The 15,574-nt window shown below is 38.8% G+C and overlaps 1 protein-coding gene and 1 pseudogene across 1 annotated transcript; one reads left to right on the top strand and one right to left on the bottom strand.

The window, feature by feature from the left end:
• Positions 1–859: 859 nt before the first annotated feature.
• Positions 860–5,198, top strand: LOC107893553 (ethylene-overproduction protein 1-like; annotated as a pseudogene).
• A 5,261-nt stretch (positions 5,199–10,459) lies between these two features.
• LOC107893563 (inactive receptor-like serine/threonine-protein kinase At2g40270) lies at positions 10,460–14,743 on the bottom strand. The gene is made up of 9 exons (XM_016818599.2): positions 14,183–14,743; positions 13,951–14,089; positions 13,389–13,460; positions 13,160–13,303; positions 12,917–13,057; positions 12,017–12,543; positions 11,560–11,750; positions 11,346–11,478; positions 10,460–11,240 (listed from the first exon to the last, which is right to left on the bottom strand). The coding sequence occupies exons 1-9, from the start codon at positions 14,301–14,303 to the stop codon at positions 10,642–10,644; spliced, it is 2,067 nt and encodes a 688-aa protein (XP_016674088.2). The 5' UTR covers positions 14,304–14,743; the 3' UTR covers positions 10,460–10,641.
• Between the last annotated feature and the right edge of the window lie 831 nt (positions 14,744–15,574).

Here is a 15,574-nt window from a genome sequence, read left to right on the forward strand (position 1 = left end):
ATCATTTTTTTTCTTCTGATTTTTAACTTTTTTATCTTTTAAAAAAATATTAAATGTAGCTAAAATGCTAAAAATAAGGAGGGAAAATCTGATTTGTCATTCTCTTTTTTTTTTAAAGTGTTAAATCACAGTTTCATATAATCCTTCCTCGACGCACCATTAAATTATATGAAACAGTGATTCTAATTATTAATTATTCTTAAAAAGATTACGTTGATGGATAAGGATTGGGCTAATTATTCAATTTTTTTCTCTAGGCAAATGATAAGTACCAACTTTATAAATTTTGAGTGAAATTGTGGTTGAAATTTGAAAATAACACGACAAATTTATTTATCTAACACATAAACAAATTTCTTTTGTTCAAAATTCAAACCCTACAAAACTTTCTCCTTATCCTAACTTTGATTCTACCCAAACAAATTTACCATCATTCATACATCATAAATTTACCAATGAATTATAAAACTTTTACTTAGTTTTGCATCTTAAAAGTTAAGGTGATTAAGCTAACTTTGCTTAGCCTATTGATAAAAATTTATTCATTATTTGAATAGATAAAGACAAAATACATTCAACTCTAATATGAGGGGGAGTATAGTAGTTTTACCCCAATTCCATCCTCCCCCAATGCTTACCTGGCAAAAATAATCCGGTGGGTAGGGTAGTCCCTCCAAACTGTATTGTTCAGCATTGGCCTGTGTTAGCCGCCAAATTAACCCATCTTGTTTGAGGTAACAAGTTGTATGGGTAATACCAACTCAAAACCGCCAAAAGTTTCATAATACTAATAAAAAAGCTCACTGTTTTTCCCCATCAGAAAGAGAGAGAAAGCTATAAGAATGTATCACATGAAAGAGAAACCAAACTCAAATACTATCTCTTTCTGTTGGCTTACTTCTTTTCATTTTATTTCCAAAAAAAGGAAAAAGATGCAAAATTTTGTTTCTTTAAGTTTCTGCCTTCTCTCTATTCTTGGTCATTGGAGCAAAGAAATAAGGTAAACAACAACTTGCTTAAAAATCTCTTCTCTTTCTGTCTAATTTGTTGATTTTTGAGTTAAAAGGCACAACCTTTTTATGTCAATACAAGATAGGATATTCGTTTGAAGAAGTAAAGAAAAAAAACACTACCTACCATATGGTGTATTTTGTAAAGAAACTGCTTAGTCTTAAGCTAAAAGGAACATTCAAAAGCACTCAAGTTCATGCCTCGAGTCCACCAAATACCACAATTGTTAACACTATTGGCTCTTCTTCCATAGCTAATAAGCTTCGTAAAAAACAAAGAGTGAGACTCATAGGATCAAAACTCAAATCCAGTAAGGTCTGCTGTCTCAGGAGCTAAAACCATGCTTCCTTTTGGACTTCCTAAAACTGACCACCTTGAACCAACCATAGAACCTCACTTAAAACCAATTCAGTTGGTAGAAACCTTAGCTGATCTTTACCGCCGCCTTGGGACTTGTTTAGAATTAGAGAAATCATTGATATGCATTGAGCAGTACTCAATTTTGAGTAGCCTTGGCGATCCTAAGTTATTGAGAATGTGCCTCCGTGCTGCAAGGCAACATGCCTTTGATGTGCACTCCAAGGTGGTTTTATCAGCTTTGTTAAGGTATGAGAGGAGAGAAGATGAACATGATAGTGTATCACCAATGGATTGCAGTTGTTTCATTCTTGAATGTCCTAAGGCGAATCGGGGTGTGATCTGAATTCAATTTATGACCACTGCAAGTGTTATCAAGAGTGTACTAACTCCGCTGATGCGCAAATCTCCAAGGAGGATGAGTTTTTTGGCATTGGAAGAAGATAGTGATATCTCCTTTTGTGTTGGCAATGAGGAGATTGATTGTGTTCGATCTAAAATTGCTGCACTTTCAACTCCTTTTAAGGCAATGCTATGTGGAAGTTTCATTGAGTCAAAAAGATCTAAAATTGATTTTTCACAAAATGGTATCTCTGTTGAGCTAATGAAAGCTGTGGATTTGTACAGTAGGACTAAGAGGGTGGACATTTTTTCTCCTAAGATTGTTCTGGAGCTCTTATCTTTTGCAGAAAGGTTCTGTTGTGAGGAAATGAAGTCGGCTTGCGATATTCAGTTGGCAACCTTTGTCAACTGTATGGAGGATGTTTTGGTCCTTATTGAATATGGGTTAGAGGACAGGGCAAATGTTCTAGTAGCTTCATGTTTGCAGGTGCTGCTAAGGGAGCTCCCAAGTTCTCTTCATAGCCCCAAAGTGATGAGGATATTTTGTAGCTCTGAGGCAAGGGAGAGATTGGCATCAGCTGGGCATGCTTCTTTCTTACTGTATTATTTCCTAAGTCAGGTGGCTATGGAAGAGGATATGGTGTCAAATACAACAGTGATGTTGTTAGAAAGGTTGAAAGAATGTGCCACATTAAAGTGGCAAAAGGCTCTAGCTTTGCATCAATTGGGTTGTGTGTGGCTCGAGAGACTAGAGTACAAAACTGCTCAATGTTATTTTGAAGCAGCTACTGAGGCAGGTCATGTTTATTCATTAGCTGGTATTGCAAGATCTAGGTACAAGCAAGGGCAACAGCATTCAGCCTACAAGTTGATGAACACACTTATCTCCGAGTATAAAGCGGTCGGGTGGATGTATCAAGAACGATCTTTGTATAATACTGGGGAGGATAAGATTGCTGATTTGAACACTGCAACTGAATTGGATCCCACCCTATCCTTCCCATATAAATATAGAGCAGTTTCAAAGGCAGAGAAGAAACAAACTAAGGATGCTATTTCAGAGATTGACAGAATCATTCAATTCAAGCTTGCACCAGACTGCCTTGAATTACGAGCTTGGTTCTTCATAGCGATTGAGGATTATGGAAGTGCTTTGAGAGACATTAGAGCAATGTTAACTTTGGAGCCAAGTTACAAGATGTTCAATGTGCGATTAAGCGGGGATGATTTGATAGATCTCCTGAACCATAAGGTTCAGCAAGGAAGTCAAGCTGACTGCTGGCTGCAACTTTATGATCAATGGTCTTCCATTGATGACATTGGCTCTTTGGCTATAATTCACCAGATGCTTGTTAACGATCCTTGGAAAAGTCTCCTTAGATTTCGGCAATCTCTTCTTCTTTTAAGGTTAGCTTTCTGTTATAAAGTTTCCATATAGTTTTCTTGAATTGCAATTCTTATAGTGTCTATGATTTTAGCAATAACTGCAGCATTGGTTCTGTTTAAAATCTTCTGTTCTGGAATGTGATTTTTCTCAGCCTTGATCCTACTATATTTGATCAAATGAAGAATACTGGATATGCATTAACATTGCAGGCTAAACTGTAAGAAGGCTGCTATGCGATGTTTGCAATTAGCTTGTAACCTTTCAAGTTCTGAGCACGAAAAGTTAATTTATGAAGGATGGATTTTATATGACACCGGCCATCGTGAAGAAGCTCTTGCTAAGGCTGAGAAGTCCATTTTGATTCAAAGGTCGTTTGAAGCATTTTTCCTGAAAGCTTACACATTGTCAGATTCAAATCTGGATCCTGAGTCTTCTTCTTATGTCATTGAACTTTTGGAGGAAGCAATTAGATGCCCTTCAGATGGTCTTCGGAAAGGACAAGTGAGTAAATCTATGCTTGGGCTCTGTCATTTGACCATCATTGTTCCTATTTGATTGTTTATGGTGATATTTTGCAGGCACTCAACAATTTAGGCGGTAAGTATGTGGATTCTGGTAAATTGGATCAAGCTGCAAACTGCTATATGAATGCCCTTGAAATCAAACATACAAAAGCTCATCAAGGTTTAGCACGCGTATACTCTTTAAGAAATCAGCAAAAAGCTGCTTATGCTGAGCTGTCCAAACTGATAGAGAAGGCACATAATAATGCCTCAGCATATGAGAACCGGTCGGAGTATTGTGACAGTGAGATGGCAAAGAATGATCTCAACATGGCAACAGAATTGGATCCACTGAGAACATACCCATATAGCTCCAGGGCAGCTGGTAATTTCTAATGTCCTTTCTCAGTTTCTTATATTTGATTCTGGTTACCGACACGTATTTTTGCTCTTTAGCATGCATGACTCATGGTTTACAAAGACTAGTTGCAAATCTGAGAAATAGATCATTGGAACTGTTTAGATTTAGTAGGAGTTCTTCCCTTAAAGTTCTATACATGTCCACTTTCCTCTATACTCCATTAGAATTAGAAAGGACATGAAGTTCTTATCTAGATACAATGTAAAGATGGAGCAAAATAAAATTGATTAAATGTCAAGCATCACCACTTTTAGAAGCCTGGTTTTCCTTCATCCAAGAGAGAATAATCTTCTTCCAATTTTCTTTTTTGATAAATTTCAGGAGGGATAACTTCTCTGTGATCATGTGTTTCTATGAATCTTTTTTCTTACTGTTTTGTTACTTCAGTAAATATATTATTATCTGAGAAATTTAATCAGTACTTACATCCTGCATTACTTTGGGTAGTGCTAATGGATGACCAAAAAGAAACTGAAGCAATTGAAGAACTTTCAAAAGCCATTGCTTTCAAGCCGGACCTACAAATGCTTCACCTTCGAGCTGCATTTTATGAGTCAATTGGTAATCTCAATTCAGCTCTCTGTGATTGTGAAGCAGCTCTCTGCTTAGAACCGGACCATATAGACACGCTTGATCTGTATAATAGAGCACGGGACCAAGCTATCCACCCTCAACAAATTTAAGAGGTGCTCTTGTGTTGAAGTCAGCTCCCATGTAGCAGCAAAGGTGGCCATGCAAGGAACGTGCTTCAACAGCAAAATTGGTGCAGCAAGCTGAAGCTATCCATTTAGTTTCCTTAATTGAATGTTTTGTATTTAGTTAGGATCAAACTTGGTTGGTAGCTGCATTTTGATGTAATTAGGTGCTAAATGACAAGTTTAGGTAGAAGTTTTTTGTTTTTCAATCAAGTTTACCAAGTTACTAGGCAATTTAGTGGTGTTAGGTATGTTATTAGGTGATTACTTGTTTGTTTTACTTGTTGACTGATATATGTAATGGCTTAATGCCTTGTTGATTTTGTTAATGAAAGATATCAGCTCATTTTTCATTCAATCTTCTTCTCTCTTTTCTGTTTTTCACTTGCTAGTTTCATCTTTCTGTTTTCTGCTTCCGAGTTTGCTTCTTCACCAAGGCTCGAGGCTTACTTCTCAAGCAAGACTAGAAACAGCTTGTTGCTGCCTCTTGCACCAACAATTGGTATCGAGAGCTCTTGTCTTAGTGGACCTGTTGCTTCAAAACAAGGAACTTGATGGCTTCTTCAGGATTTTCACCAGCAGCCCCACCAGTCTTCAATGGAGAAGGCTTTCACATATGGCTGGTCAAGATGAAGACTTACCTACAGGCCTTCGATCTGTGGGAAGTTGTCAACACAGATACTGAGCCAGCACCACTGAGGGCTAATCCCACAGTAGCTCAGATTAGGCAACATGCTGATGAGAGGACCAAAAGGCACAAAGCCATGTCCTGCATCCAGAACTGTGTGTCAGATGTCATCTTCACCAGAATCATGGCCTGTGAGACTCCAAAACAGGCCTGGGATAAGCTTAAGGAGGAGTTTCAAGGCACTGAGAGAACAAGGCAACAGCAGCTGTTAAACCTGAGAAGGGATCTCGAGAATTTGAAGATGAAGGAAGAAGAAACAGTGAAGCAGTACTCAGATAGAATTATGGCAGTGGTTAACAGCATAAGGCTCCTAGGTGAGCACTTTGATGAGGCAAGAATTGTGGAGAAAGTCCTCTCCACTTTGCCTGAGAGATATGAGGCCAAGATATCCTCCCTAGAGGACTCAAGAGACCTTGCTAGCATCTCTTTGACTGAGTTAATCAACACCTTCTATGCTCAGGAACAAAGGAGAGCCAGCAGAGCTGAAGATCACCAAGAAGGTGCATTTCAAGCCAAGGCCAGAGAAACCTCGAGCACTAATGCTCAAAGAGGCAAAAAGCCTTGGAAAAACAGGCCTAAGCCTGATGCTACAAGATGCAATGACCAGCCCTGCAGACATTGCAAGAAGCCTGGCCATCCAGAAGACAGATGCTGGTTTAGGCCAGATGCAGTATGCCAACACTGCAAGAAGAAGGGACATGTTGAAAGGGTCTGCAAAAACAGAAGTAAGCCAAGGCAGAATCAATTTCAGCAGTCAAAGGTTGAAGCTCGAGTAGCTGAGGACAGTAGTGACCAAGAAGAACAGGTCTTTGCTGTTTCCTGTGTAGCTTCTGAGAAGAAATGCTCTAAAGGCTGGTTGCTGGACAGTGGTTGCACTAACCACATGTCACCAGATGCCTCCTTGTTTAAAACCTTGGACAGAAGTTATAAAACCAAGGTCAAGGTTGGAAATGGTCAGTTTATAAGGGCTGAAGGAAGAGGAGAAGTGCTGATATGTACTCCCACAGGCAACAAGATCATTCCAAATGTGCTGTTGGTACCGCAGATTGACAGAAACCTTCTCAGCATAGCTCAACTGCTCGAGAAAGGTTATTCTGTTATGTTCAAGGATAAACAATGCCACATTACTGATCCAAGTGGATCAAGCCTTATGACAGTCACAATGACTGATAAATGCTTTGAGGTTCACTGGGCAAATAACTCAAACTCAGCATACACAGCCTCTGTTGAAGACTCCAAGCTTTGGCATCAAAGGCTTGGACATGCCAACTTCAGATCAATGGCTCGATTGGCCAAAGAGGGCTTGGCAGAGAACTTCATCAGCTCAGTGGAGCATGATGATGTGTGTGAAGTTTGCCAAATGGGGAAACAGGCAAGACTGCCATTTCCTACAAATTCAGCTTGGAGAGCTACTGAAAGACTGCAGCTGGTGCACTCTGATGTATGTGGCCCGATGAGGACTGAATCACTCAGCAAAAACAGGTATTTCATCCTCTTTATTGATGATCTTACAAGGTTTTGCTGGATTTTCTTTTTAAAACACAAGTCTGAGGTAGCTCAAGTGTTTGTGAAGTTTAAAAATGCTGTAGAAACAGAAACAGGTTGCAAGCTGAAATCGATAAGGACTGACAATGGCACTGAGTACACTTCAGCTCAGTTTCAAGCCATTTGCAATGATGCTGGTATCAAACATCAGCTTACAAATGTCTACACACCTCAGCAGAATGGGGTAGCTGAAAGAAAGAATAGAAGTCTGATGGATATGGCCAGATGTCTCCTGTTTGAAAAGAAACTGCCCAAGACCATGTGGGCTGAGGCAGTAAACACTGCTGTTTACCTTCAGAACAGGCTTCCTACCAAAGCTCTTGCATCCGAGACACCCTTCGAGGCTTGGTTCAGTTTCAAGCCTTCCCTGGCACATCTGAAGGTGTTTGGTTGCTTGTGTTATGCACAAATACCAGCAGCAAAGAGAGACAAACTCTCTAAAAGGGCTCAACCAGGTGTTCTAGTAGGCTACAGCTCAGTCAAGAAGGGCTACAGAATTTTGGATCCCTTGACAAACAAAGTCCAGGTGAGCAGAGATGTCATCTTTGATGAAAAAGCCTGCTGGAATTGGGAGAAAAATGAGCCAGAAGCAGTTTCAGAAGACCTAGTGCCTAATCAAGCTGAACTTGAGCAGCTAGGACCTGAAATGGATGTTGATGATGTGCCTGTGAGAGGCATAAGGCCCCTAGAAGATATTTATGAAAGGGCACAGGTTGCAATAGCAGAACCTAGCAGTTTTGAAGAGGCTGAGGCAGATGAAGGTTGGAAACAAGCTATGGTTGATGAAATCAACATGATTGTAAAGAATCAGACATGGGAATTGGTTGAAAAGCCTGCAAACAGAAAGACTATCGGTGTAAGATGGGTCTATCGAGTGAAGCATAATGCGGATGGAAGTTTAAATAAGTTAAAGGCCAGACTAGTTGTAAAGGGCTTCAGTCAAAGGTATGGTCTGGACTACATGGAAACATTTGCTCCAGTAGCCAGACTCGATACAATCAGATTGCTGATTGCAGTTGCTGCTCAGAACCAGTGGACAATCCACCAAATGGATGTCAAGTCTGCATTCCTCAATGGATTCCTAGAAGAGGAGATATACATCGAGCAACCCCCAGGTTTTATAGTGCCTGGTAAGGAACATTTGGTGTATAGGCTAAGAAAGGCCTTGTATGGCCTAAAACAGGCTCCTCGAGCCTGGTATGCTCGAATTGACTCATATTTGGTCAGTTTGGGATTTGAAAGGAGTGCTAGTGAGCCAACACTCTATGTTAAGAGGAATGGAGCTGAAACACAGCTTATTGTATCACTATATGTTGATGATCTTCTAGTGACTGGAGGAGACAAGTTTATGATGGCTGATTTCAAAGCAAGAATGAAGGAAATGTTTGAGATGTCAGACCTGGGATTGATGACATATTTCCTAGGAATGGAAGTCAATCAAGTAGAAGGAGGAATCTTCTTGAAACAAAAGACATTTGCCTTGAAAGTGCTGGTTAAATTCTCAATGGAGAATTGCAAACCAGTGAGCACACCAATGGCTATTGGCACAAAGCTATCGAGCCAGGAGGAACATGAATCTGTCTGTGAAACAGATTACAGAAGCCTTGTTGGGTGTTTATTGTATTTGACAGCAACAAGACCTGACATTCTGTTTGCTGTGAGCATGCTATCAAGGTTCATGCACTGCTGTAACCAGCAACATTACAAGGCTGGGAAAAGGGTGCTAAGATACATCAAAGGTACCTTAAACCATGGAATACAGTTTAGAAAGGCTGAAGAGTTGAAACTGATTGGCTACACTGATAGCGATTGGGCTGGTTCAAAGGATGACATGAAGAGCACTTCTGGCTATGCTTTTACACTTGGCTCGGCTATGATTTGTTGGAGCTCAAGAAAACAAACAATGGTGGCTCAATCGACAGCAGAAGCAGAGTATGTAGCAGCTGCCAATGCTGTTAATCAAGCTATGTGGCTGAGAAAAATTTTGAGCGACTTGAATCTACAGCAGAATGAAGCAACTGTGATACATTGTGACAACAAGTCAGCAGTTGCTATTGCTAAAAATCCTGTCTTCCATGGCAAGACAAAACATTTCAACATCAAACTCCATGTGATAAGAGAAATGGAACAAGCTCGAGAGATCGAGCTAATCCATTGCAGTTCTGAAAATCAGATTGCTGATATCTTCACAAAGCCTCTTGGTGTATCAAGATTTTTAAGCCTGAAGAGGGAGCTAGGAGTCTGCTGCATAGAAGCTGAGGAGGAGTGTTGAAGTCAGCTCCCATGTAGCAGCAAAGGTGGCCATGCAAGGAACGTGCTTCAACAGCAAAATTGGTGCAGCAAGCTGAAGCTATCCATTTAGTTTCCTTAATTGAATGTTTTGTATTTAGTTAGGATCAAACTTGGTTGGTAGCTGCATTTTGAAGTAATTAGGTGCTGAATGACAAGTTTAGGTAGAAGTTTTTTGTTTTTCAATCAAGTTTACCAAGTTACTAGGCAATTTAGTGGTGTTAGGTATGTTATTAGGTGATTACTTGTTTGTTTTACTTGTTGACTGATATATGTAATGGCTTAATGCCTTGTTGATTTTGTTAATGAAAGATATCAGCTCATTTTTCATTCAATCTTCTTCTCTCTTTTCTGTTTTTCACTTGCTAGTTTCATCTTTCTGTTTTCTGCTTCCGAGTTTGCTTCTTCACCAAGGCTCGAGGCTTACTTCTCAAGCAAGACTAGAAACAGCTTGTTGCTGCCTCTTGCACCAACATCTTGTTATATTTATGATAGACTTGAGGAGAGAGTTCTAATTAGTAAGGAAATGAATCATGGAGTCTTTCACATAGTGTTACTTCCCTACTGAAATGATGGGGTTGCTAGAATTTATCTGCAGATGGGCATGAAAAATGAAAGACAAGAGAATTGCATGTAAATATGAGGGGTGACATAGAGCAAGTAGCCTATCCAGCCTATTCCTGGATGTTGGTTTCGTGCGAAAGATTTAGGTCTACAAGGTAGTTGCAAAGGTTTAACTATGCAGGTTGAAGGGTTTAACTCTGTTGTAATCATTCCTTATAGAAAGAAACTGTATATATTGTACAAATATCATTGGTCGGAAGACTTCTCATCTAAGTTTTGTACTGTTGTACATGAACAATGTTAAAATAGGTTTAAATCTCTCTTTCAACTGTAATTTTTTGGTTCATGATATTCTTCCTCCATGTCTCAATATCTCCCCCTCTCATCAAATTCAGTCTATTTCCAGCTGCTCTCTAATGCCATTTGATTTCATGCTTAATAGAGGTGGTGAGAGAAGTGGAAGAGTTGTGATATGAATGGTCTTATTCAGATGGTGTGAAAGGTATTGGTACAGGATAAATGGAAAAGCAAAGATAATAAACATATATTCATTTCCCAAGTTGCTCTACTGGAATTTATACAATCCACTTTAGAATCAGAATGAACAAATGAGGAAAAGGAAAGGAAACAAAAGCAAGCAAAGAATGGAGAAGCAGCAGCAAATCAAGGCTCACATCATATATTTTTCTCTATGAATTATATACAAAGATTCATTTCTCTTTCCAAGCTTTTGATTAAAGAAGCAGAATCTACTTGGAACTGCGCTGCTTCGGAGCCCAACAATAGAAACAGGGAAAACAGAATGCAAATTTATTAGCGTTAAATTTCAATTTCACTGATTAACTTGGTTCTGTAGACAATATTTCAAGCTCAGCCCACCAAAGGGGAGAGAGTTTTGGAGTTGCTCCATCAGGTCCCATTGCTGTAATCTCTTTTAACTTGGCTGCAACTTCTCTCATTGTTGGTCTCTCTTTTGGATCAGGATTAACACAAGTTTTAACCACTTCAAACAATTTTTCCAGATCATCTCCTTGGAAAAATTTAAGAGTTGGATCCACCATTTCTTTCAAGGGTTGGTCCCTTTTCAAGTAGTCTGAGGCCCAGTCTGCAAGTGAGCTATTGTCTATCGAATACGGGATCCTACCAGTTATCATTTCAAACAATATTACCCCGAAGCTGTAAACATTGCTCTCTGCATCTGCTGATGGAGATTCTAAGAGCTCCATGGTAGCCGATCCCACCTTGGCTGCGGTAGCATTATTCAAGAAGCTGAAATCAGATATTTTTGCAGCATAGTCTTCAGTCAGATATACAGAGCAAGACTGCAAGTTTCTATGGGCTATAGGGGGAGTAAGCTGATGCATATGCTCAAGGCAGTACGTTATTCCCATGGCTATCCTTAGGCGCATTCCCCAGTCCAAGTGCTCAGCTTCTTGTACTGCAAGAAATCCAGATTTCAGCACCGCCTAAGCCGTATATTATGTGGCATCTATCAATAAACACTCTTCTAATGGTACAGATTAAAATGTAACCAAAGACTTACTATGTAGATGCTCATAGAGTGATCCATTAGGAACATACTCAAAAACCATCATTCTTGTGAAAGGCGTATTTTCTTCACAATAGCCAATGAGGTTCACGAAATTCTTGTGGTTCACTTTAGACAACGAGTCTATCTGAAAGAAAGAATAAATTGATATTCATGTGAAGGCCTAAAAAGTGTTTTAAGACTATAGTTATGAATAATGTTGCGGTACCTTGTTTCTAAATTGTGTCTCTAAATTCTTTGACCAGTCTTCACGAGACGAAATCGCAGTTGATGTCACTGCTATTTCGACCCCACTTGATAAAGTCCCCTTGTAGACTGTTCCATCAGAAAAGGTACCAATTACATTGCTGAAATCCTCACAAGCTGCTTCAAGTTCTGATCGCTTGAGCTTCGGTACACCTGAAATGCAGACATCAGCATAAGAGAGTGCAAATCTGTAGGCTCACAGAGAGAGGTTGAAAGACTCCCATCTTTGTTTCACCAAGGAAAAACTTCAATCCGGAATTGAGCCAAAAGGCCCCTATAGAATAGTATTTTGGTAGAAGATTCCAATATAAATTCCCTGAAAGAATGCTTGTTGGGTTCCATAATTTTTCAGCAAGTTTTACCGGGTCTGCATACACTTAGAAATTTGCAGGACGTGTTTTGTAACAGAGGAAACATACCTGTTACAAATGCCTTCTGCAGCTGCCCACTTAATCCCGTGGCCCAAGGTTTGACAGAAACCACCTTGCTATTTCGGAAGAGGATAATGCTAAGGACTGAAACCAAAACAATCAAGGAACCTCCAATACTTGCAATCAAAATTGGAAAAATATGATGTTTTGAATCAGAATTCTCATTTGATATTTGCCTTGGAGTTGAAGCAGGGGAATTGGCTGGGGCATTGTGTGATTGGGGTGGTTCAGAGATAGATACTGGTGGATCTACAGGAGGTTGTAAAGCTGGAGCCGGTGCTAATTCAGGTGAAGGTGAAGGTAAAGGTGAAGGTGCAGGAGTCAAAAAGATACTGGAGGGGGATTCTGAAGGAGACAACGATGAAGGTGAAGGTGACATTGAAGGTGAAAATGAGGATTCTGATGGCGAAGGTGATGGTGACAGTTGGGAAACTCTTTCATTGGCTGTCTTAGAGGGTACAAACACCTGCTGCAGCCGCCTCCCATAAGCTATATCTCCTGGCTGGGCAATATTCCTAACAATGAGAAGACACCATGAAGCAAGTAGTTAATACTCTATATAACAAACTTTACTGCATAAACCAAAAACTTCCTCAGTATAGAAGGATGTGAGAGCTTGCTACAACTTCTCAATTGGAACCACTAAAGTTATATAGTAAGTAACATAGGGAGACACATCCTATAAGCCTCAGAACTCTGGGCTTCTTTCTCTGCATATGGTTCCTTGAGCTTTCTGCTCAGCCTTTTTCTTTCTTTTTTGGCCCATGGCTGACAGAATGAGGCAAGTCTAGAATTTTTATAAGGACAACTTCTTTTTCTTCTTAAGATGGATGCATCAAAAAAGTACTCAAAGGAAGTTGATATATTGCATCAACTTTAATTGTTTACCAGGGGAAACCACTGCTTTTACAAGATGGTATAGTAGCAGCATCGGTTAGCTGATTCTCATCTACTTGAAATTCAGAAAGCATCTTAACCTCGTATATTTCAGGTGCTAGATTTCCAAGAAACTCATTGTTGTCAAGTAAACTGCATTAAGAAGAAATTCGAATAAAATAAGGTAAGGGACTAAATAATAGCTAGAAATAAAATAAAAACAGAAATATAAACAATTTGAAAAGAGGATCATACAGTGTTGTCAAGGAGAGATTGTTGCCAAAATCAGATGGAAATGGTCCACTAAAGTTATTGAATCCTAAATCCAACACCTCCAGCTCCTTCAATTCCCCAATTTCTTGAGGAATGCTTCCAGACAAAGAGTTGTTGCGCAATAGACTGCAGCAGTATATAAAGCAGAACTAAGAGAAAGGGTGACATAAAGGAGATTTGTCTAATTATAGACCAAGGATGATAAACTTACATAGATTTTAAATTCTCCAGCTTCCCAAATTCAGGTCCCAGGTTCCCAACAAGGCAAAGATCTTTCAAATTTCTGCAAGAAGCATAGCTCTGAATTCAGGGTTACCTTCTAATTAACTATACAGTGAAAAACATGGCACATCTACAGGCAAAAACCACAGGGTAGAGAGCCAGTTAACATCAACAAAATCTAAAATAAGAACATTACATGGAGCATTAAAACTTGGTTGTCTTATTTGTGTCAAGTTTTATTTATGTCAAATTCAGTTCTTCATAAACAACTTGAACATCAAACAACATCCAAAACAGGTCCATATCCCTTTAGAGAAAAATCGCTTTGAGAAAACAAAAAAGATCCTTTTTTAGTATCAAGAGCCAAAAGTAGAAATTGACTCTGCAGTCTTCAACTCTTAAAAATTATTAAGCAAAGAATAGAACCTAACATGTTCAGCTATCTACCATATGCAAAGGGGATTCCAAATATTTTCATATACTTCAACAATCTCCCTGTAAAACAAATTAAAAAGAACGCAATAAAATGTGCAAAAAGAGACAAAACTCACAAAATTACAACTTTTTCATCAGAGCATTCGACCCCGAACCAAGAACACGGATCAATCTCTCCATCAATTTCCTTCCAGTTCGATAAAGAACCAAAAGGGTCACTCACCACTCTCTGTTTGAACCTCAACAAAGCCAAACCTGCACCATTTTTTTTTGCCACACAGGCAAATAATTTCTCGTAAGAACATATATAATATACAAAGAAACTCTTGTTGAGGCCTGAATAAATACCTTCACTGTTCAAAGGCGAGGAGAAGCTCATATTCTGCTCAAACAATGATAAAACCAGCATTAACAGCATGACCACCATCATCCTGAGCTTCAACCGCTCGAATCCCCAGAGTCCATACATGTCCAAAAGAAGAAGAAATTTTTCTAGCTTTTCTCTGTCAAACTTTGAGAACAATGTCAAATAGAGTCGAAAATCTATTAATAGAATAAACACAAAAGAAAATGTAAGAGAGCTTCTTGGAGGCTGCTAAATGCCATAGGCAGCTAAGTGCTAGCAAATTTAGACAAGACGAGAAGAAAGCGCGTGTGGTAGAGGCGCCACTGCCGGTGATCATTTACTTTTTTTTATAAAAAGGAAACCTTCTCGCAAGTTAAAGTCGACATTAGATAATTAAGGGGGGAGAAGAGAAGGCCAAGATACAAGACAGAATTTACGGTTTAAACAAATAGAGAAAGAGCAAATCAAGAATGTAATATTGGGTTTTGGTCTGAATCTGAGTTTGGTCTTCTTCGTCGATCAGCTGTCGCTGGTGTTCTTATTTTGTCGACTTGTTGGTGGACTCACTCTCTCCATTCTTTCCTTTATTTATAGCGCCGCCCAATGAAATCTCCCTCCACGTGCTTCTCACATGCTGAATATTCTTCCTTTAATTAAATTTTAAGGGTTAATTTCATCAAATGTCCTCAAACTACCACTTAAATTTTAAATTAGTCCCTATATATTCTAATTAAGTTATCAAATATAATATTGCACCAATTAGGCTCTTTGGTCAGCCTAGCTGTTAATTTTTGTGTTAGTTCATACATGAAATGGTGCACATAGCACATGAATCAAATTGTAAACATATATATATTTATCGCAAAGATACTGTAGATATGATATGTTAAAAATAATCTCTTAAATTTTATAGGCAATGTTTATTTTCTACATGTCAAGTCTAGGTCATCCATATGACAATTACATATGTATTTACAATTTGATTAATGTATTTCAAATATGCTACACATAAAACTTGATTGATATGATACCAATACATTAAGAACCCTGATAAAATGTTTCAAAGTGACCAATTTAAAGTTTGAGACATAATTTGAGAATCTTTCATACAATTGCCCCAAATTTTAATTTTTCTGAAAAATAAAACTTACTGAAACATTTTTTAATATTACAAAAGCAGGCTGGTAGAAGAATATTGTAGTTTTTTTTTTTTCCTTCTAAACCGACAACTCAACTCTGGCATGAATCCAATGGCTTGTGTTACATCCGCACATATGAGGTTCGTTTACTTCAAATATATTGGCATGGCATAGATGTGGTGTGGTGCACATGTTTATTGCTTTTTTCTTTTGAATGACTTTTCATTTTGGGGTCGAGCCTATTCAATCATAAAA

This window comes from Gossypium hirsutum, chromosome A08, assembly GCF_007990345.1.
Source record: "Gossypium hirsutum isolate 1008001.06 chromosome A08, Gossypium_hirsutum_v2.1, whole genome shotgun sequence".
Classification (NCBI taxonomy): Eukaryota; Viridiplantae; Streptophyta; class Magnoliopsida; order Malvales; family Malvaceae; genus Gossypium; species Gossypium hirsutum.

Bases quoted from the DNA above. Each gene is read 5' to 3' on its own strand.
- LOC107893563 (XM_016818599.2), bottom strand. From the start codon at position 14,303: ATGTATGGACTCTGGGGATTCGAGCGGTTGAAGCTCAGGATGATGGTG. The intron at 11,751-12,016 runs GTATGTTTCCTC...TCTGCATTTCAG, and splicing joins GCAGAAGGCATTTGTAACAG to GTGTACCGAAGCTCAAGCGA. The intron at 11,241-11,345 runs GTAAGTCTTTGG...GATTTCTTGCAG, and splicing joins ACTCTATGAGCATCTACATA to TACAAGAAGCTGAGCACTTG.